This window comes from Cryptomeria japonica, chromosome 5 (assembly GCF_030272615.1).
Source record: "Cryptomeria japonica chromosome 5, Sugi_1.0, whole genome shotgun sequence".
NCBI classification, from domain to species: Eukaryota; Viridiplantae; Streptophyta; class Pinopsida; order Cupressales; family Cupressaceae; genus Cryptomeria; species Cryptomeria japonica.
Window position 1 is genome coordinate 280,388,410 of NC_081409.1, and position 24,740 is coordinate 280,413,149.

The 24,740-nt window shown below is 35.5% G+C and overlaps 1 protein-coding gene across 2 annotated transcripts in view; it reads left to right on the plus strand.

Annotated features, from left to right (window-relative positions):
- Positions 1-15,893, plus strand: part of LOC131039647 (U11/U12 small nuclear ribonucleoprotein 25 kDa protein) — a 33,599-nt gene extending 17,706 nt beyond the window's left edge. Inside the window, exons 4-5 of one of the 2 annotated variants that reach the window (XM_057972437.2) lie at positions 7,794-7,882; positions 15,389-15,893. In XM_057972437.2, the coding sequence (XP_057828420.1) occupies positions 7,794-7,882; positions 15,389-15,539 (240 nt within the window). In that variant the 3' untranslated portion in view covers positions 15,540-15,893. The remainder of the gene's footprint in view (positions 1-7,793; positions 7,883-15,388) is intronic. The other variant, XM_057972438.2, reaches the window with a different exon arrangement.
- The last annotated feature ends 8,847 nt before the right edge of the window (positions 15,894-24,740 follow it).

Genomic DNA, 24,740 nt, shown 5'->3' on the forward strand with positions numbered 1-24,740 from the left:
ATTTTTGAATCTTGCAAATCCTTAGCGTTCAAGCTGAGTCCTTGAATGAATCCTGCAACATCAACTAGGGTAGATCTCTTGCCATCATAGCCAATCTTCTTCGAGATGTCCAAACCCCAAGGGCTTCACCAGAGAAAAATAACATAATCTTCCTCCACCAAATGAGCCCCTCAAATGCCTTCTATACTTTTTTCCCGCTAACTTCTAGAAAGCAACATTTAAAATTCACTTTTAATTTAAACTTCCATTTCAGCTCCCAAAAATACCTTTTTAATTAAAAAAATGAGAAATAACACGCAAGGTCCTTGTTTTTTGTGTCCATGATTTAAAACACTTCATTGGTTTCGAGGAGCTATAACACTTAAGTGCCTTCTATACTTTTTTCCCAATCTCAAGGGCTTCACCAGAGAGAAATAACATAATCTTCCTCCACCAAATGAGCCCCTCAAATGCCTTCTATACTCTTTTCCCACTAACTTCTGGAAAGCACCATTTAAAATTCACTTTTAATTTAAACTTCCATTTCAGCTCCAAAAAAAACCTATTTAATTAAGAAAATGATAATTTGACTCGCAAGGTCCTTGTTGTTTGTGTCCATGATTTAAAACACTTCATTAGTTCTGATGAGCTATAACACTAAAGTTCATTTAAAATATTTTAATTTAATTTAAGCATCCTTAGTGAAATAATTAAAATAAGCCATTAATACACCCATTTTGTGGAAATTGTCGAGATGCATCAAAATAAAAAACGGATTTGATTGGAGTGATCTTGATGATGAATAATGATAAATGGAGCCAACTGGGTGACTTACTATAAATAGATGCCTTCTCCAAGATTCTTGGAGAGAACACTAGACACTGGTAACCACCTTAGAAAGTGGCATATGAGTCCTCTAGACCATTTGAACTCACTAGAATTATCAAATAACTCATTTGATAACGTTGACACTAGACACACATCCAGAAGGTCAATGCCAACTGCATTGCAAGAGAACCCAAAAATGGGGACATTACAATCCTCCCTTTCCAAAGATTGCTTTCCTTAGCAATGCCAACTTAATCCCAAAATCACTAAATTGAACCAAACTGAAAAAAAAGATCCTAGGCGCCCACGCCAATCTTAAAAAAATCACCATGCTGATGTTGCACGTCTTTGATCATAATTGTAAAATCGTTGTGCCAAAACTGCACTCTCCTCTCTTGGAACCCCCAAAAGTAACCATCATCAAAACCCAAACTGAAATACTTGTTAGGGTTGAAACCTATAACATGAAACTAACTACATATCAATTAGAGCTTGAAAGGCTTGAAGGGTTTCCAAAAATAGAAACTTTTTGAAAATAAACTATTCGAAAATAGAAAATTTCCAAAAATTGAATCTTTTTGAAAAAGGAAACTTTCCGAAAATGGAAATTTTCCAAAAAATCTCAGACGCTCGTTTTGCTCCAAAAGCTAATTAAAAATTGCCCACTTCTAGATTCAAACAAGAAGGCAAACTTGACCCTACAATGCTTCTGAGAAAAGAAACTCTCAAAGCTCGAGAAGGGGTTTGCTAAATCCACGCTCTGATACGATGTTGGAGTCAATCCCTCAACCCCCACAACTCCCAAAGATCACCTACAATCAAACACTTGTCATAGGACGAGAAAATCAATGGAGGCAAAAGATGAATGATCCAGAGAGATGAATCATAATGACTATCTCAATAACTGAATTAACAATGAAGTTACAATGAATGCTTATAAAGAAAACCTACAAGCTAAATAAAGCAACCCTAAGAAAATCCCTAGATGAGGATAAGAGATCATGACATGTGTCCTCATCGAGACACTAAAGAGAACATGACCTAAGTAAGCTTAAGTTCTAGAGTCCTAATTACTCAACACATGTGATAAGGCATTCACCATATTTATTTATAGCCATATTATGAAACATTAGAGTTGAATTGAGAATTCCTATGAATTGACATACAAATTAATCAAATTTCAATTTTTAATCATTTGAGTTACATTATCAATGCACATATACAACAAAAAGAAAAGGTCAAAAGGCTACATCCACAAAATGACAAATTGTAGACGACTAGATCTAGTGCTGCTATGCGATTGCTTCATCTTTGCCTAAACCAAAAATCAGAGTTTGAATTTGAGTCACTGCCAATATGAGGGATTGTCACATCCAATGGCATCCCAACCAATCCTTCTTGTGCCCTATCATCAATACGGTTGGCATCTTTAAGATTAACATCTCATAGTATAGCTAGAGTTTGTCAATATTGAAGTCACAAAGCTCAATGCATGGCCAACAACTTCTTTCCTCATAGAGAGTTAAGTAAATTCCTCTTGACTTATGAATGAAGATATATGTGGATGAATTTCTCTTTGTAGTAGAGGAGCTAGCAACTTGTGAAAGGACCAACTACTATGCTTTGGCTCAATTACTGTCAATTGTAGAGGCTCTTGCACCTCAAGCATCCTCTCTGACAAAATAAAGTAGTTGGAATATCTAGTTTCCGTGGGTTTGAGGAATTCTTTCCTTGAAAAAATCCTAAACAAGGTAAGTGAGGTGTGGTGTGATGGTTGCAAATAAACATTTGTATATCTCTTGCTTCTCCATCACACTCTTCATTGAATCTATCTTCCCCATGCCCTTCAATGCATGAACACAATATGAGGTCCAAAAAATCTGCTTGTAAGCAACTCCTACCATCATACCAGACAACTTATATTCATGTGCTGAAATGGTAACCACTTGTACAACATTTGAGGCTCCTATCTCTTTTATGACCTCCTTCAAAATTTGAAATTGGAAGCATACATCTTTGTGCTTCCGTGAACATTCAATTGCTCTAAGAAAACAAGAGCTAACTATACATGTGACTATGATATTGTGAGTGGTTGACGTCCAACATCAGTCCACAAATCCATGATAATTGAGGAGCCTGTCCTTAGTCTTCCTTATGTTCACCGTAAAAAAGAGTCACCTTATAATACTTTCTATCAAGGAGGGTGGTATGTAGTTTTTGTTCTTTAGGGTTACATATGAAGGACCAACGGCATGTGTAATTTTCAACATTTCTTTGAAATAGAGAGCATGCCATATGAAATGGGAAAAGAAAATGTGGCAATAGAAGAATCTACCACTTCTTGTGATTGCCCATTCAATATCCTCACTATTGTGTTCCTCTCACTAGTCTTCTTCTTTCCTTTTGTAGAAACCCCACCATTAGCAGTAATGGATGGCATAGTAGATTGTGTAGAATATATTGGATTACCCTTACATCTTTCTTTGACCTCCATAACCAATCTATTTATGTCTGCCGTCTTAGCAATGCTTATTTTTTTCACAAGGCTTAACCCCATGTTTCGTAATGCACAAAAGGTGTCTTGATACCATGATGTAGCTCTCTCTGAAATATTTGTTGCATAAATGACAACCAAACTTTACCTCCCCTTAAATTTTTCTTTTTATCTTTGTCTCGAACTATCACAAATTGTAGAAGAGGAATGGGCTCTTTTCCTAAGGTCTTTAGAGGATGGAAGAGCATTCAAATAGGTTGTGGCTGCCCCAATACCACACCACTCCCACACCCTAATGAATCCCCAACTCTTGTTTGTTTCATATTAACATTTTCATTTTCACTACTCTCATCGCTGCCCATGTTGTTTGCAAGAAAAATAGAGTGCAAATTGAAAGAAAAAATACTGCCTTAACTCTTTTCTTTGAAATTTTCAAAACTATGAAAGCCAAATAAATTTAGAAACATAACTTACCTCGCTGCTGCTTCTCTTCTTCTTCTCTCCCAATTCTCAAATCTCAATGCTCAATGCTCACAAATGTCAAAAGGCTGCAATGCACTTTGCTGTTGTCTTTTTGTTCTTTTTAAAAAATAGGGCTTTTTTAGTGTTTTGAAAGGGGTATAGGCCTTGTGGGCCCAGCCACCCCTCTCATTATTTTATTTTTTTAAAAATAAGGCCAATTGTCTCTAGATGACATATAGTTGTTTCTAGGAGATTTCTTGTTCGATGGCAGGAATAAGGGACACATCCCTGCATCCCTGAAATGTCTTGGGTAAGGGACATCCAGAAAAGCACCAAGGAGGTAAGCCCATGTTAAAGCCCCAAGGAGGCATACCCATGTTACATAGGTGAAAACCAAACTGAAAAATAAAATGGCGGCTTCTAAATGCAGGGACTCTGCAGCTGATTTTACAGATGATTAGTGCTCCTTTCAAAGTCTCTTTTCTTTCTGCAACATATTTTCTGAACCTTCTCATGGCTTGCTGGAAGTAATTTGGTTAGAGTTATTTGGCACAATTTCACCCACAAAATAGAATGTCATGTCCCAGTCATGATGCCAGTCAACCTTGATCATTATTGGAATTGTCTTACAACATAAGACTTCACAATTCCCCTCAGATATTGGCCCTATATCCTAATTAGTTAAGGGGAGGCACTGATCAGCAAAGGACACTTCCTTAACAAGTCAAGACATTCATAAGGAAGGGGTGTGACTCATCGACAACACATTCATATAAAGATCAACCCAGCAATCAAAAGGGGGACACGAATCAGTTGGAGAGAAACAGACTGCACTCAGAACTACATCAATGTCACAGGCGGATCAGAATTAAAGACATAGTCCTTAAGAAAGTCACACCAAAACTGACTGATTGCTTATAACAGCATCTGGGAATGATTACCAGTGAATTTCTTATGTAGATAGAAAACACATACAAATAGATTAACATGCAGGTTATATATATATATATATATATATACTGAACAATCATAATGGACAATCATAATGGCAATGAATATAGATACTAAAACAATAAGTAGGCTTTAGACAAATGTATATGCTGGTGGTATAACATGTTTGATTCTGGTAATGAATATATGAAAGGGATGAATACCTATACATTGATAGTGAACATAACCACTGTAATTACTTGCATGAGAACATAGGGAAGAGCAATAAGGGGAAATGGTGAGGACTCACTAGGTACGCCACCCATGGACAGTCAAGGACTGATGGGCCAAGAGGGACAAAGGATTCCGCTCTTGGGCCTAGGGTTGAGTGAGGACACCCTATTGCAAGATCTTTCCTACACACTCTTGTGGTTAATTATTGGGGGTCAAGGATACTCAAACGTAGGGAGGAGGGATAGCATGATGGAGGAGAACGTCGTAGAGGGTACCACATCATTCCCTACATGACATTAGTTTGGGCCCTTGAGATTAGTACATGACATGGAAGTATTAACCAGAGTTATATGACATGTGTATTTCTCTAAATTTCTGATATGGATATATTATATGTGTTTATACATGCATACATATATTGCTATCTAACTTGACCATAGACCCTAAAACAGGTTTAATTTATCTTGTCTTTAGATAAGGATTGTATCTATAAATTTATTATGTTCTCTTTATGTGGAATTTGTGAAAATCAGGGCAAATTACAAGACAATCCAAAAAGGGGACATAACATAGAAAAAAGTCAGCAAAAAATGGCTTAATGTGGTCTGCTTACTCTCTTCTCATGTCATACAAGGAAATGGCACAGTTCTTGCAATCTATCTGGTTTCTTGCAGTATTCCTTAACAAACCAAAATCATTTTAGCTACTGTGGCCTGTATAAACGAATCTGCAGTCTATATGCTGTATGCTGAAAATGCTAAGTGCAAATCAAACTTGAAATGGTTTATTGAGGTTTTAGAAAGAACTGGGAATGCTAAAAAGTATAATCTCCTTCCATTTCCTCCTTGCCCTGATATCATTTGTAGGATCCAAGAGCATAGGATATTGATTTTACTCTATGAGTGCACAAAATAATAAACTCTATATTAATTTCACATTGGGATTTCATTACATTTCAATATATTGGCTTTCAGGGCCATTCTAATGAAGTTAATGAAAAAAACACCTAGACACGTGATTACAAAATGATTTTCAAGACAAGATCAAGAGATCAACGTTGTGCTGGAAAACTTGGAAAATTAGGTATTCAAACTTAAACTGATTAAGCTATAATTTGGATCTGATTTATGGGGGTATTCAAGGACATATTCTACTAAATTATTACTGATACTAACCATCTCTTCAATACTTTAATTATGATATAAAACACTACCAATTAGATTTCAATCATTCTCAAACTTGCTGATTTTGTAGAAGTATGAATACCATACATGAGGAAATATGCTAAATTATAAAGATGGAACATGATTACATCAAACTTTCATGGGAGAACTGGGGCAGAATCTCCTCTTACAAGACTGATCTAAAACAGATCTACAACATTTCCAAGTGACACAAGACAAAAAAACTAACATTATGGAAACATCTACAAGAACTATGAATGAAATTGGACTCTCTAGCCTAACATTGTCTCTCTGATATGAGCCAAAACTCCACCTTTGAGCTCCCAACCTGCAAAAGAACTCTTCAAGGGCCTTCTTCTACCTTCAACCTGCAAGAAAAAAAATCTGGGAAGCTAATCCACACTTGTTCTTCACTCTTTTATCAATTTCTTCAACGTGGTGCCAAAACGAGAAGATTTCCAAAGAGTTTCCAAGAAAGACCAAGAGAAACAGGAGGAGCCCCTCCATAAATGTGGCACCCAACTCCAATGTCAAGAGCCAATTCAGCAGTGGAACTCCAACAAGAGTCTTGAGTGGCACCATTCTTCTGTAGGAGTCAAAGATGACATACAAGATTCAAACAAGACTCCTACAATGTAGCAACAATGACATCCAACCTTTTCTCTTAATTGCAACTCTTCCTTCACATGGGTGCACCAATTGGGAATGAAGATATGCAAACAAGGGTGGTGCATGCATTTTACAGCTCCTTTCAAGGTTAACTCTTCAGACTCTTCCCAAGTGCTTGGACTGCAAGTCAATAACTTATGTGGCAAGTGGAGTCCCCTGCAATCTAGGGCACCAATTTGAGAGAGAAATTGATTTATATTTGAATTTCCAAAGGTCTTTAGAGCCAACAAACAAAATAGAAATAATAATTTCTTTTGGTTGATGCTGATTGATCAATTTTCCAAGATACTCCTGCATCGCATTATTTCCCCTTTCCTGTACAACCAAGTTACCTATCAAAACAAATTAACTACCAACCACATTAAACTATTAACTAATAGGACAATAATGAATATAGGACAAAACACTTTTGGATCACAAGGATCACAAAAGTCAACATGCCTTTCCTTGGGTTAGAGCTTCTTCAACTCGCTTGCCTTATTTTTTTGTTTATCTGCGAGCACATCTCCAGGTGGCAGCCTTTGTGTTTCCTTAAACTCCTATCTCTAAAAGAGGGCATCTTCAGATGGGATAGCCTCTCAAATTGAAATATTTATGCTGAGACTAATCTAGTCCTATAGACGTAACTCTCATGCTTCTTTTTCCAGTGTTTTTATTATTAAATATTTTGATCCTTTAAGTATTTACTATTTTCAAGTATTTTACTCTGATGTAATAAGCTCAATCAGGAAAAGTACACAATCTTCTTTATCTGACAATTCTTTCAATTTCTTTGTTACCTTGGTATAATGAAATCCCACACTTGGAAAGATACCAACAATAATTTGGCATTTGTTAAATCTGATGAAATTATCTGGAGACACTATCTCTTCTTAAGGATGCATTTTTTTCAATAAATGGTTTCTTCGATAGAAACTTGGTTTCTTAGATAGAAACTATGTTTTTGAATTTGTAAGCTTCAGTTGTTATGGGCTGGATCTAATCTATTTTTTTTGGTTGCGATGGACACACAGCTTTGTTTTGTAAGACACAATTCACCTGTGAAGGAAGGGGATAAACTTTCTCCAAGAAAGCATGTCAAACTTCCACCATTCAGGAAAAAGTATGGTCTGGACACTTCAGTTTTTAGCTGCGCTTTTAAAAATTGTTGTGTAATTCCAACTGCATTTTGTCTTCTTAAATATATTACTAGTTAAAACATACCGCTTTCTGCAGAAAAGATTGTTACACCATTTCTTACCTTTTCGAACTGTCATAATTCATGTCAAGTGATTTAAAGTCATTACTCGCTAGGATTTTAGGATGAAAAGAGTGTCTTTTTGTAAAAGTGAAGAAATAATCATACATTGGTAAGTTTTGTATGACATGTTTATCAGGTCTCTATTAATGAGTACACAAATACATTGAAAATCAACTCTACTGTAGAGTTAGCCATGTATTGGATCAATTGTGTTTCCATTAATTTACGTGATTGTGTTAATGTTATCAGATTATTTGTGTCACCTGTTTTTTGTTTTCGCTATTTATTTTCCCTACTGGTCACTTTTTGTTTGATAATTTGCTCTGTTGATGCTGTAGTTGGATTTTTTCTATGTTACCAGAAACAGAATTGTCTGGAGCTGCAGAGTTCTGAACTCTTTTCTCGAGAAAGTTTCTGGCCTGTAACAAATGGCCATCCAAATTAGCAAAAATAATAAACTGATTATGCCCATTGTCCACCAATAAATTCAACATCTGTCAACAATAATTTTTTGTTTTCATCTGGCACCATGAGCTCCCACTTGATACAGATTTTTATTTAATCAGTCTCCTAGAGGGTGTACACAGATCTTCTGCTGTATACTTTATTATATATGTGTCCTCTAAATGATGTTGTGTGGTGAAACTGAAGTATGGAATGAATAAGGTTGTTGTCCAGTATGCACATTGTTTGTTGTTTATCTACTCTCATACTATGAATTTGAAAATGAAATTATCATTTATTGATAATTTCTAGGTTGCCGGTTCGGGTTCGGGTTCCGGTTCAGGTTTGAAGAACCCGGTATGCCGGTACGGCAAAGTTTTGAAAAGGGGTTTGGGTTCGTTAGTACAAAAACATGTAAATTTTTTTTATATATATATATATTTTGATATTTGTGAAGCCTATAAGCATGAATTAAAATATGCATGTCACATAGCATCATATAAACAACAAAACAAACATAAACTTGTAATCATAGGTAATCATAGCATCATGATCATACCATAATTGATAATAGCATCATATACATCAAGTTTAATATCAAAATGACAAAATATTCAAGTATCATTGTTTCAACTTTCAACAATATAAACTTTAAAGTTTAATCATCAAATGGATCATCTAATTCTTCATCCTCCTCCTCCTCCTCCTCGTCCTCATTGACATTGACATTACATGAGCCAATGCCACTTGCACTTGCACTATAAGTTGGCTCAATTTCCGAGTCATCAAGTGTCAATGCAAGAAGCTGAGAAGCAGGAGCATCCAAATCAGTATGCTCTGGCTCTATATCCCACATCTTTGTTTCCCCTTGTGTGTAGTCATGTTGTTTGTGTGAAAGAAGACGTAGGTTGGAATGCACATATACTAAATTCTCTGCTCTTTTTGATAGCAGCCTATTGCACTTTATTGAGTGGATGAAAGAGTATGTGCTCCAATTTCTTTTTGAAGCAGATGAACTAGCAACCTAAGAAGACAAAGTAAACAATTAAAGTTATACATCAATAAAAATAAAATTACTAGCAACCTATGAAGACAAAGTAAACTATAAATAAACTAAAACTTGTAAATTTAAAATTTTAATTAATTAAACAAACTTGTGATAAAACTTTTATAGCGAGGGGTTGTAGGTGTTGGAAGCATGTGCCATGGAAGTACCACTAGCTATGAGCATCTTTCTTGGATCTATGACGAAGTGCATCAACACTTAGACCATTCCCATTTGCGAATTCTATGAACTCATTTGTAACAACATCTCGCAAATCATCATCGGGATATAGTCTAAGAAATGCTGCCTTGTACCCATCAGATACTTCTAGATCTCTCCATGGTGGAATCCTTCTTGGTTTATCAAGAAACTGATTGCTATAGTACTTAGGTGTCAAGGCATAGGCAAGAAGGTGCAAAGGAGTGGTCATCTTATTCCACCTCTCTACAATAATTACTTCCAGTTCTTTGAAGAATTTCTCCTGAGGATCATTCTCTTTTTCATTTATAGTGACCTTTATTTTTTCAAGCATTGAATCAATGCCAACATAAATCTCACCTATGCAAGGCCTATCCATGTCTGTATAGCGAATCATGCTCATGATGGGCTCAGTGATACTTAGGAGATATGTAACAAGATCCCACCATTTCTCATTCAATATTCTATCCCTAATTTTTTCTGCCCTCTCAGTGCTACTTTGCTTCCATACAGTCCAATTGGTGCTGATCACCATATTGCATAGTGCCACTCTAACTTTCACAAGTCGTCTTAAGACGATTGTGTTCGATGCAAAACGGGTCTCGGTCTCAGCAACCTATAACACAAATTAATGCCAAATGATTAAAAAATAAAGCCAAACTTTAAAGAAGAATACACAATATAGCTTACACAACGATATTATTAACATTGAAAATTCAAAAAATCAGAAAATATAAAATTAAATTACTATTTCACTTACCTTCAATAGCTCCAAATTCGAATAGGTTCTAAAAATCCCTTGAGACATGTGGTGGTTTGTGACGAACATCTGGATGTTCTCAGCCTCTGCATACACATCTCTGATCCATTTTATTTTTTGCCCAATCCTTTGTAGCATAAGATTGAGTGAATGTACCGCACAAGGTGTCCAAAAGTTGTGATCATAGCGTTGCTCAACCAACAAACCAGCAGCTCTACAATTTTTTGCATTGTCCGTTATGACTTGGACAACATTGTGGGGTCCCACAGACTCAATGGCAGAGATGAGAATTTCTGCAATAAATTGGCCATCTTTTATTTGGCCCTCACAATCCACAGCTCTCAAAAACATTGCCCCTCTAGGGGACACTGCCATGACATTGATCAAGGGACTGTTTTTAGCATTTTTCCACCCATCTGAAATAATTGTTACACTTGTCTCAACCCATGAATCCCTTATGGGTTTCAATGCATCTTCAACCCTCTTCACCTCTTTCTCCAATAATGTTCCACGTACCTTCTCATAACCGGAGCCCTTATACCCTCTTGGTGCCTCATTAACACTTTTTATCATTTGCTTCCAATATGGGGAGCGAACAACATTGAATGCCAACCCATTTGCATAAATGCACCTTACTATAGCTTGATCAGCATTGTCTCTACTCTCATTTTGGAATGCGGTTTCTAAAGGCCCCTTTGTTCTTTAACGTGTCAAGGGTGGTTCACTTTGAGGTTCATTTGTGGCAAAGAAGGGGTGGTCTTCTACTACAATACTGGGATTAGAAGGGCCTTGCATTCCCTTTGTTTTCTTTGATGCGGTTTGGTTCAATCTATGGGCTTCCCTCTCTTCTGCCGCCTCATGCTCCCTAATATATTTCATCAGTGTCTCATTTGGTATAGGTTTACCATTTTTTCCAGGGCATTTTTTGATGCCTCTTCCTTTTATTCCACACAAATGGCCTACCACCCGATAATATGAACTATTACGTTCAATATCACATCCATGGCATTTCCAACGGAATCCCCCACCTCCCGGAAATTGTTTTATAATGTCCACATATTTCCATAAGGGAGAATTTGGATCATTTCTTTGTTTTGCAATTATTTGTTCATTGCCAATGGAGGAAGATGTAGATGCCATTCTAGTTCCTATGGCAAGAAATAAAATAAACATATTCAAAAACAAAAACTAAATAATGAAAAAAAATTCAAGTTTCATGTTTGACAATTTGTGAAACAAAAATAGTTGGAAAAAAATGTTTAAAAACCTACCTCTTGCAGCCAATGGAAGCTTGAAAATGTATGGAAATGATGCTGCAACACTTGTTGAAGCTTCTAAAATCAGTCTTCAACTCCTCCTCTTTGATCTTGGAAGCCAAATTTTGTTCAACCTTTCTTCAACCTGCTCTCATCAAAATTTTGTTTGCAACACAAATGAGGTGAAATGAGTCAATAAAATGTTTTAGAAGTGTTTTTAGGTTATAATTTTCACTTTTTACAAGGCAGAATTGAAAAAAAATAAAAATTTGCTTTGTTTTTTGACTTTATGGGCCACCCAGCAGCTCGGGTTCGACCCTGGTCGAACCCAGGTCGAACCGGACCCGTACCACGGACCCGGTCGAACCCGGACCCGTACCAGGTGTCCCAGGGGCGAACCCGGTAACCTAGGATAATTTAAGAAATAATTCAAGAGGGGTCCTCACCCAAACCTGAGGCACAAATAGGGGCCTGGTCGCTGGGCATGCACTTCAAGCCCAATGGTGCAGGAGCACCTAGGACTTAGGCAAATTAGCTTTCACAATTTTGGCTTGTACTGACCATAGCCAAGTCAGGAGTGAATAAGGACTCCAGGAGGGTCCAAGAGTTAGTATTTTGTGTCAATGTAGGCCTAGTTTGAGTTCATTCTTCTTAGGTTTGCATTTTTGTGTAAATAGTGAGTTTGAGTAGCCAATTGACCTTTTTGTTGGTCAAAAGTGTCAAACATGGTATAAGCATTAGGGAGGGTTAAATTGGCATTAGGCAAGTTTTAAAAGTCATTTATGATGACTTGGAATAGGTCTTGTAGGTTGGAAAGACCAAAAGTGCAAAAGTTGCAAAGTTGCAAAAAGTTGTCATGACAACTTTTGTCTTGAAGTATTTAGCGTTGGAGTTAGGGATTGTTTAATGCCCTAGGATGACTCCACACGTGGGAAACCTATATATACCCTCTCTTGCACGTTTACCAAGGTTGGAGAAGTTGGAGAAGTGTGTGATGTAAGTTCAACAACTGAAACTACTCATTTTCAGTCTTGTTGGCAGCATTTTGGCTTGATTTTACTCATTTTGCAATTAAATATGGATTGAATCCATTGATCCAGCAATAGATTGAGTTACTCCTATGTGTTATTGAGTTGTTGGTTCAATTTAGAGTCTTGTAAATACTGTTCATTGGTGTTTTCTTGTTCAAGTTTGCAAATAGTTAGTTTTGGCTTGTATATAGTAGTTTTCTTGTAAATATGGTTACCCCATGAGTTCCACACGTGCTGCCATCATGGCTAGTTGGGACATGGTAGGCAACCACCTGTACATTGTACATATGCAGGTTCAAGTGCTGGAGAGGAGTTTAAGTATGATTGTCACCTTATTCTAGGCGAGCCCAGGAGCAATCCGGTTAGAGGAAATAAGGTGAAAATGAAGTGCTAAGTGTAGGGGTGTGTGCCAAATCACCATTTCAGAGTTTGGAGGGGTCCGTGGAGTTGGGGCAGAGTTGTCTATGCAGGGAGAAGCTTTGACAAATCCTTTTGATACCCAAACCCCAACTTGTTCATTCACGGCCGGTTAAAGGCCTTGTAAACCCTTCAAAACCCTCATTTTGGGGTTCATACATTGTACGGTAAAACCAGGGGCCAAAACCACAAAAATCCTTTAGGGATAGGTGTATCTTTGAAGAAAATCCAAACTTATTTGGGGGTCCTTTGAATCGTTTTCCTTCAAGCCCTAGAAAACTGGATTTGGAGGCCTAATTAGGGCTCATTCCTTGTAGCCCTTTTCTAGGCAAGATTTTGGAATCGGTAAGAAACCTAATGATTGCAAGCCACTAATGGACCCCAAATGCATACAAAACATGTTAGTAGACACCTCCACACCTCTGCAACATCTTACAATGATAGGAGGTCATTTTGACAACTTGAAGCCAAGAAGCCATAATTGAGCACCTGAGAAGCACTGGGAATTGGTAGGGTTCCTAACCAAAACACCTGAAGTATACACCTTAGAAAGGTCAAGAATCAAGCCCTAGAAGAGATTGAGAAGGACTTGGAGGTCTAGAGTGCAACTAGGCCTGGTGAGTTGGTGGAATTGAGCAACACCAGCTAGTGAAGTGTTGAGCAGGCTAGGTAAACCCCATCACCCAAATCTGTGAGCACAGATGCCCAACAGGCGCACAAGGCCTGTGAGTTGTTTTAGCCCAGGAGGGATTTGAACCTTGGTGACCAACCAAACAATCACATCTCTCAACCAATGCACTATGCCCATAATGGTTGAATATGAAGTTGTATCAGTGGTAACTACACTGAAGGCGTGTACCACACACATATAGGAGGTCATGCATCCGGTTAGGATTAGAGAATAAGATAATATTTATTTGAAAATTAAAAATATTGTTTTAGATATTAAAAGCAAGATTTGAATTTAGATACAAGGATAATAAAATATTAAAATAACATTAATTTGAGATAACAATATTGAATATTTTTAATTATTTAAAATAATCTAGAGAATAAGATAATATTTCTTTGGAAATTTTAAATTATATTTTAGATTTAAAAGCAAGATGAAATTTAATTAATAGGATAATAAAATGAGATTTTTTAGATTTTATGTTACAGTTAGGACTAGAGAATAAGACAAGATTTCAATTACAGTTAGGGTCTAATTAGGGTTAGGATTATATATGATTTACCTTTAATAAAGGTTAGAGTTAGGGTTGCAGTTAGTGTTAGTGTTAAAAAACGGTTACAATTCATTTAATGTTGTATATAGGATTCATGTAGTACAAGTGTAGGTAAATTAGGTCATAAAGTCTCATAACATTTTTATGGTGTGCAAGTTTAATCTACAGTAAATCTTAAAATAACTCTTGCAGTACAAATAAATAAAAATAGGTGTCTCCATAATGATATTCCTTGGTGACTTTTACATAGATTTTTCTAGTGTTAGTGTTCAAAAAGGGTTACAATTCATTTAAGGTTGTATATAGGATTCGTGTAGTACAAGTGTAGGTAAATTAGGTCATAAAGTCTCATAACATTTTTTATGGTGTGCAAGTTTAATCTACAGAAAATTTTATTACAACTCTCGCAGTATAAATAAATAAAAATAGGCGTCTCCATAATGATATTCCTTGGTGACTTTTACATAGATTTTTCTAAATATAAGTATGCTAGTAATAATAAAGTTGAATATGTTGTAATTTTTCTTTTGGTGATACGGTGATATTTAAAATTTAAATATTCATGCAATGTATAAGAACCCACCCTGAAGTTTCTTTCTCAAAAACCTTGAAACCCTTGTTTCTTATTTTAGTAATATAGGTTTAATAAAATATTGACATTCTAGTTTGTTAAAAAATTACATGCATGATTTTTAAATTTGGCAATTCTTTTTAGTATGTACTATTTGTGTTCTTTGGAATAAATGAAAGCATTGCAAAGTAGTAGTTTTTGCTGGTGCAGTGTTTGTTGTCATGGTTAGGGCTATCTGAAGTTTATATATTGGTGTTCCTTGATATTTACGTATGTCAATGAACTGCAGTTTTCAATTTAAGGTCTTTGATTTATGTTTTGATTTATTTACTATATTTTATGGAGAATTATTAAAAGCATAATTGAAAATGGCATGGAACAAATAATGTACTACATTAACATAAATGGACTGTCTAACAGGTCTTCTGATAGGCCAAAGGTTACCAGAAGTGGGACATTTACCCAAATTGAGGTCCAGTGGACGCAAGTCTTAAAAACATGGCTTTCTTATTCAAAAGTCTGGATTACGCGTATGAAGCCAGATTGGAAGCATCTGCATCTAAAACAATGATATCAGGTGACTGAGATGTTCAGTTAAGTAATTTACTGGTACTCATGAAGGGTTGTTGAAAATCTACTCCAGTTCAACCCAGGAGTGCTTTGTGGTAGAATGATCATATACATTTAAACCATATTGTCTTGTAGTAAGCTCGATTGTCAATTGATAAAATTCACATGACAGGATGTTTCACTTTATTGGCAAAAGTGATTAGATGTTTTAGGCAATTGTGAATTTATTATGTGTTGTAACTAGATGTACAGAAGAATTCATTGTGGATGCTAAAATTGTCAAAGCTTTATATCTTGACACAGTTAATTACTGTTGCAACAGAGATCTTATATTCAACACCTTACTTGTTTGTTAGTTTGTGCGTAAGGCATTTATTAATATTTGTAAAATAGCTAACTGATGAGAGAAATGTTCTCTATGGTTGGTTTGGTATATTGTTTTTATCTTCATATGAATAAGAGTTATAGCTCCTTATCCAGTCTATGGGCATTGATTTGGTTTGATTTCCTCAAAAATAGTGCAAATGGTGGCAACCATTTATCATCCTCATTTTGAGGATCCATCATGTGGTGAAAAATGGAGTCATTTTGGTAAAAATTTAAATGATTGGAGGATACAAATCGCTTATTACAAGGATCAAGATGACTTTTGTTAATATTAAGTGCAACCTGGAAGTTATGATTACCGGCAAGCAAAGTTTTAGGTAGACCAAAATTTGATGTTCACGTTATGATTACCTGCAAGTGAAATCTAGGATGACTTAAACTTGATTTCCATCTGATTGTGCTTCTGCGCAAATGGCTTCCCAAGCTAGTTTATTGAAGCTTCTTTTCTGCATATGAAGATACAAATAGGAAAAATATCTTTGGCCTGTTAGACCCAAGCAAAATGGATGAGTTGAGCCAAACCTCTTGTAGAATTTCAATGGATGCTTAATATTAATGTTGATGAGAAATTTAGTTGAATTTTGATGGGGCTTCCAAAGGCAACTTGACGCCTTAGGGTGGGTGATCTTATCAAGAACCATCTTGGAAGACTTGTGGGAGTTTTCTCTGTCAACTTGGGGTCTCAAATCAATCATCTTGCTAAAGCCTCTGTGGCCTTTCTTGGAATCATGCTAGCCTATGAACCAGGTCTGCAATACTTGGAAGTCAAAGTGGACTCTTTGAACATTATCAAATAGCGTTTTTTAAAACTCACAACCCTAGCTGGTCTATCTCTACCCTGTTTGTGGACTATTATCAAGCTTAAAATTTTTCTTCCAATGTGAAGATCAAACACATATATTGTGAGGGTAATCATGTTGCGAATTTTTTTTGCTAATTGGGGGTTTGTTAATGAAGGGTGTACAAAATGGAATGGGACATTGTAGATTCTAAGCAAAACGGGATTGTAGCTTCTAAGAGAACTATTATCTTTATTAAGGATGATTGCCTCAGTAATGGATGATGTGAGACCCTCTGTAATCCCCACTCTTGTGTTTGCTCTGTGTGCTTTTTGATTTATATGAGATATGCTTTATCGAGTGTCTTATCAATCTATAATGTGATTCGCGTTGTGATTTGCACTGAACTTGCCAATGAGGTTTGGTGTTCTAATGGTGTATTCTGGATGCTTTTGTAGAACTGTTTATATGATATTGAGCTGTTTTTTATGAGATTATGTATTGGCATTGTATTTTTGACTATGCATTGGGGTGCATATGTTGTGCTCATGTAGATCATTTTAGTGTTTCAATATTATGTGATATTGTTAATTATGTGTATTTACTGTCTTTGGACTGACATATCTTCTTTATGTATGAGATATTTCTTGTGTTCATCTACTTGTATGGGTACAAGTACGAGTTTGTATGGAGTGCGAGGGGATGATCTTTCATCACCCACTTCGGAGGGACATGGAATGTCATGACTCACCTCCACCGGTGTGCCTGTTCTGTTGGAATAATGTATTTGCATGCGCGACTGTTTGTTTATGCAGTTCCAGGTACCGAGCATCGACTCCACCTGAATCTTCAGATTTGAGCGTGCTCTTTGACGCAATGGAAAAGTGGAAAATGAGTTATCAGTCAGACCCTAGACATTACCTTTGCCAGGTAACCTTGAGGTTGTGGTTAGTGTTGTGTTTAGTCAGTTTACCCTTGTGTTGTGTTAAAGATTGTAGTTGTTTTCTCTAAGTTAGTTAATGTAAATTAGTCTTTCTTGCTTGAAAAGAAATTAATGTGGCAATAAAATAGTACCTTAATACTTTTGATTATTCATTTAAGTTAATAAAATTTAAAAAGTGTTAGAGAAAATTAAATTAATTAGTTTTGTAAGAGGGAGATTAATTTTTATAATATATATATATAGTACCTAAATACTTTTTATTTATTTATCTAATTAATCAAAATGTATCTGGTACAAGTTTAAAATGAAATAAATGAATTAAACTAGTTTTAATAAATTAAAATTGCTATGGTTAAATAATTAAATGATTTATCTACCTCTTTTATAAAAATAAATAAATAATTCCTCCCCTCTTTAATAAAAAAAAAAATATAAATAAAATTGATTTTACTCCTTTATGGCAATTAATTGTTTTTGCATGTGGGGAGTTATAAAAAGAATTAATGATTTTAACGAGGCAATCTTGCATGTTGGGGGTAGTTATCCCATGAATTTTTTTTTTGGGGGGTTTTGAAAATGCTGAAAAGGAGAATTTTGTGGGGAAATGCGGGAGTTTTTGGTTTCAATCTGGAATTTCTTGGAATATTGGTGGAGGTTTTGATTTGGAATTAGCGGGCTCTTTGTTTGTATCAAGGATCAGTATCTTCTTACAGTCTTCTCGGACAACGTTTTGAGGTAGGAATCCTACCCTCCTCTTGTATGCTAAAAGTTATCTTCAGATTGTAGAAAAGAAATGGGGGTTTTCGTTTTCAGATTATAAAATTTGAGAAAAACAATTTTTAAGTGTTGGGAAAATATATTGGGTTTCAGAACTGGATTGAAATTTTTTTGTTAAAAATTTTGGGTACTGTTGTTAAATGGATTCATATGTGAATTAATATTGATTTCTTTTTGAGATAAGATTCAAAATGAGTCACAGGGGGATTGTTATGGAAAAAGATTTATTTGTGTGGTGATCTTGATTCCTCAACAAGGAAAAAATCCAAAATTTGGGGTTAGATCTGTATATTGGAAATTTGGTTTCGACGATATATATATATATATATATATATATAAAATTTAATGTAAATATTATTGAATGAGAATTTGTTGTGTAATCGCTATTTGTGTGATCCGTTTCTATGATTTTATAAACCTTTTTTCTGCTGTGCATATTGTTTGGTGCTGTGGTTAACCCACAGAGGTGGGAAACCCCCACCTTGGTGGGAGTTCATCCATTGTGGGCTATCCACGGTGGTGGGGAGACCCACACATCGTGGGCTAGTCACGGTGGTGGGATCTCCACCACCATTGTGGGCTAGCCACGGTGGCATATATATATATGTGTGTGTGTGTGTGTGTGTGTGTGTGTGTGTGTGTGTGTGTGTGAATATTCTCATGGTTAAATTTAGTTATGTGTAAATGCAAAACTTTTGCATGTATAATGAAGTTGGTCAAAAGAGTAAATAGATATAATTAGAGACATATTTTCAGTTCCATTCATTTTATAAAGGTTAACGCTTTTGTGAATATTTGTATACATTGATGTTGGTCATTAACTGGATAAATATACACATAATCATGATTTGGAGGATGTTGTTATTTTGACATGATAGTATAATTAGTTACATTAGATATATTTTTGATAAATATAATTAAGCATTGATAAAATAGTTATGAAGAATAGATTTAGGTATATTAGGGATAATCTTATTTGATTTGTGCATAGAATTATATTTGTTTATGTTCTTTTGTTAGAAATGGAAATATTGGGAAATTAGTAATATTTTGAGGAGAAAGTAGTTATATTTATATAGATGTGGACCTAGTGGTACCGCACGGTTGGGTGGAGTGCTATTCACACCCATTGGGTTGGCTCATCTTGCTTCATGATCAAGAGGCTCGAGAGAAGTTTGAAGATTGTTATTATTGTACTAGATTCATGTATTCATCCCATCATGGGACTCTTGGAGATTGTATCCTTGTGGATCCATTGTAATGTATTTGAAGTTCATATGTATATTTTCAAGCAATGTATCTGTATCTTGTACCTATGTAAATGAGCAATGTTGTAAGTTGTATAACAGTTCTTGTTGGGTTTTATTGGATGATGTTCTACCTTGAGTTACATCGTTATGGGGCCTTGAGGACGATTGCTAGTTGTTAATTGTGTATCATTATTTATCTCGAAGATTGTATCTCTCATGCATGAGTAATTTAATCTTAAAAAAAAAAAATTATTCGCATTTTCATTGCTTTTATTGTTTAGTCCTCTGGGCTTCATAGCGGGGCGTGACAATGCTATTATGTGGAGTTTTAAAATAAGGTATAGAGCTTGGTCAAATAATTGCTAGTTAAAATGCAATTTAATTTCTAATGTAGTGAAAAAGCATCAATTAAAATTAAATTAGCTTTTAATCTATATATTTCTATTAAATCATTTTCATTGTTTTAATTATTCATTCTATTAAAATATATTATTGGTCAAAGTGATTAATAAAATGTAACAAAAATAAGACTTTTTATCCATTCATTTTTTCTGAAGCATTTTTGTTCTAAAACCCCTCTTCCTCTGAAAAAAATAGATTTTATGAGAAATTGGGGATTTGTGCCCATTTCATTTGTGCTTAAATTTGTCATGCATTTCCACTCTATACATACAACATGAGGGGTAAGTAAAAGATTAAGTTTCAAAGGTACACAACATGATTTGCATAAACTACAATGGTTGTGCCAAATACTACCCATTATAATTTAAATGACATTTTCATTGAGAACCAAAAAAACCAATTCCAAGCAAGTAGGTCACATGAGAACAATAGACATAGGTGTTAGTTTTAACACTTTCAGATTAATATAAACTCAGAAACCCAGAATTTAGTTTCTAACTAAATTGATTAGATGAAAGATTTATAGTTTTCCAGGTTTAGGCATAACAAAGAAATGAACAAAATAAGAACAAGACACGGTTACCCTGGGAAAACCTCCTAGGAGGAAAAACCTAGCCAGAAGAGATCCTCAGATCTGATTATGAATTATATTCATATGAGAGTTACAACACTTATCTCAAGTACTTGAAGGTGTGTGTACTTAGGATTGATAATGTCTTCCACAAAACTGCACTTTCACAAGTATCAAGTAGTCACATCTGCACCTTTAACCCTTCCAATAGCAGTCGGGTCCAAACCCTAGGTTGGTAATGTATGAAGTCTGCTCTTTGATGGACAACAACCTTATCCCTTAGTTTGCTCTCTTCATTCAGGAATTTCGCACCACAACTGGCATGTGTAGTTCGCTGATATGACAGGGATAAATCCCTTTAATTGCAGATGTAGTCTTCCTCTTGAATTCACATTGATAGGCACATATATTTCGCATGGATGAAAAACTGAATGAGTGAATGATAGAGTGAAGTTGGAGTTTATTTATATGGGGAATAATAATCTTAATCATGTTGGCTTGCATTATGATTTAATGACTTTAATTTATTTATTTAACCGAAATCATTAGGATAGGGTTGGCCCAATACATGGTGGCGTGTTGGCTTGAGTGTAGCGTGGAATCTTCATTTGATGTCGTGAGGTATAGGGCCCAGCCCTGTACGTTGGGGAAAGGGGCTAGCCCCCTTGGGCAGATTCCAATGTTGCCCATGGCAATTGGAATCCGCCATCCCTAATTATAATCAACAATAGGATGTGGTATTGGTACCATAGGCTATAAGAATAACTTTTATTTGATGTGGTATTGGTACCATAGGTTATAAGAATAACTTTGAATAAACAAAATAGAATGAGAAAAAAAAAATTACTCGAGATTGTATATACACACATCAAAGCTATTGAAAAATGAGAAAGGTTGACATAGTTCAATATAGATTACACAACACACAAGGTGTTCAAGGCCACCTAGACCATAAATTAGCACATAGAGATAGGTCCTCCTTGTGAGAAGACTTAAGTGTGTAGTTTATCATACCCCTTTAAGATTGACTACCTTACTTTACATCATTCTTGTTGGAAGAGGGCTGTTGGAAGATGGATTAACCCTTTAAGATTGACTATATTACTTTACATCATTCTTGTTGGAATAGGGCTATTGGAAGAGGGATCTTGACTTCTAATATGTAGATGAATTTAAAAATGTATCCTTAAGAAGAGCCTCCTTGAAGATATTAGTGAGTTTCTTAGAAGAGAAAACATGTTGAAAATTCACATAACCCTTTTGAAATAATTGACCCACATAGTTGATATGAATTTCAATGTGTTTTATTTGTTGATGGTAAATTTATTACAATCATATGCATTATACTTGAGTTGTCATTGTGGATGGTTATGGGGGATTCAAAAAAATAAATTTCAATGCAAGAGTTTGAAGTCACACATGCTAACATGTTGCTTCCTTTGCATTAAAATTTTATCTTTGGTAGTAAATAAGGAGATATAGGTTTGCTCCTTTATCCTCCAATAATAGGCCTAGATCCAAGAGAGAATATGTAACTGGAGGGGATCTTCTACCCATCAAGGTTCCCTTGCATAGTCATCATAACAAAATCTTGAAGGATGAGTATAGTCTTCTAAGTAATGAATCATGAATTGAGCGATGCCTTTGATGTATAGAAGGATATGCTTTTTAAGTGTAGCAATCAAAGCAAAAATATAACTAAAATCTAACAATGAATAAACAAACCTATTCAGTTGTCATCTGATTCTTGTAGACCTCCTCAAAGGTTGAGGTTGAGGTTCTTCATCTTCTTTTGAACTTTCAAAGCTGATAGAGCTCTCCTCATCATCAAGTTCATTAGGAGCTCATAGTTCTTTCTTATGGGTAGAAGGAATCTGAACCACCTCCTTATTCCGTTTCTCCCCTTTCTCTGACTACAACTCAATAGTGGAAGGTTTCATCTTTATGAAAAATGACACTTCTACTATAGAGAACTTTCTCTATCATTGGATCCCAAAGATTGTACCCTTTTACACCAACACCATAGCTGATAAAGATAAACTTAACAATCTTGTTCTCCAACTTAGATCTTCTTTCACTTAGACCACACCTCCATAGGTGTCTTATCAACAAGTGTTGATGTAGATCTATTTACCCAATAATAGGTAGTGGCTACAACTTCAGCCCAAAATTTTTGTTCAAGGCCAACACCACTAAGCATACTCCTATCCCTCTCCATCAACTTCCTATTCATCCTCTCTGCAACTCCATTCTGTTGAGGGGTGTATGGAGTTTTCTTATGCTTCTCAATCTCATGGTCATTATAGAACCTATCAAAATATACCAAGCAAAATTCACCACCATTGTTTGTCCTCAAAAACTTAATCTTTCTACTAGTCTAACTCTTAACAAGAGCCTTAAATTTTTTAAACCAACAAAAGACTTTGGATTTACTTTTGAGAAAATAAATAAATGTCCTACTATACTCATCAATCAATGAAACAAAATACACATTTTGAAATTGAAGGAACATTAACAGGACCAAAAACATAAGAATGTATCATGTCCAACAACCCAAAATATTTGTTAGAACTAGAGTAAAATTGAATATGGTTTTGATTACCATGAATGCAAAGCTCACAAAAATGGAACTCAAGATTATAATAATCAAGTCCCTCAACGAGACATTTATTTTTCAAGGTTTTGAGACCCTTCTCACTAATCTAAACAAGTCTTTGGTGCCATAACGTTGTCTTCTCTACTAGGAGTTTCATCTCCAAATAATTGACACACTTAGGTAACCAAAAAGCATGACCATCAATTGTAGAAGCAAAAATTCTTTTCACAAATTGATCTGATAGTGAGGATGAAGAATCTAGAGCCCTCTTCTTGGACTCCACAGAAGCACTATTGCACTTAATACAAGTGCATGCATGTAGCTTATACAAGGTGCCTATCTGAACACCCTTACGAAGCACCGTAGAACCTTTAGTCATTTTAAATACTCCTTGCAAGAAAACAACTTGCACACCCACATCACCCAATTTACTTACCGAGAATATATTGTTCCAAACCTAGGATGCACATTGCACCATTGATCCCCTTCACACTTCAATCATGGAATCTAATCTTGACTCTTCCATGGCCAACAATATTTAGATGAGATTCATCGCCAAGATACACCTTCCCACCATCATATTCTTTATACTTTGAAAACCAACCTTGATGTGAGGTCATGTGAAAATATGCACTCGAATCTATCAACGACACATATTTTGATGCATGCTTTACCAAGGTTGTGATAAATGTATCACCATGATCCTGAGAGGATTTTGTTGAACACACCATATGACTAAGAGGAGAGTGGACTAAGAGGAGGGGTGAATCACTCTACAACTTCTAATTCTTAAATACTGATATTCAAACTTTAAATCACAAGCATACAATCTTAGCAACAACAAATTATGAAAGTATGAAGCACAACAAACACATGAACACTAGATTTACGTGGAAAACCCAATCAAGAAAAAACCACGCTGAGAATCAAACTCACAATATAAATATAATCCATTACAATGTTGCCTCTAGAACACCCTACTCCTAAGAGGACTTGTAGGATTAAGACACAACCTTAGGGAAATATATAAGTGGCTTGCAATACTAAAAATCACTATTTCACATAATTGAATTGGAATGAACAAGATCTCCTAATCATGAAATTGATCTTGATCCACTGTGTCAAGCGACCAATATCATAACGAACTCTTCTTATTCAAGAACACAATTCTGATCTGTCATGCTGAGAATATCATCATCAAAGATCCTTACCATAGTCTTTTGTACATCTCCAATACCAAATCTATTTGTAGATCTTCCACACCTTCGACAGATCAATTCACACCCTTTCTACACTCTCACCAATACATCCATGCTCCTTTATATACAAGGTTAATCATCAAAACCCTTAACTAGGTCGACCATTGATAGAATATATATTATTATATAAATTTGGTCGCCCAGAACTAAAATATCAAATGCGGTCCACTCCAAGAGATAGAGAGAACCCCAAAACATTACAATACACCATTTCCAAATGATTCCAATGAACCACACA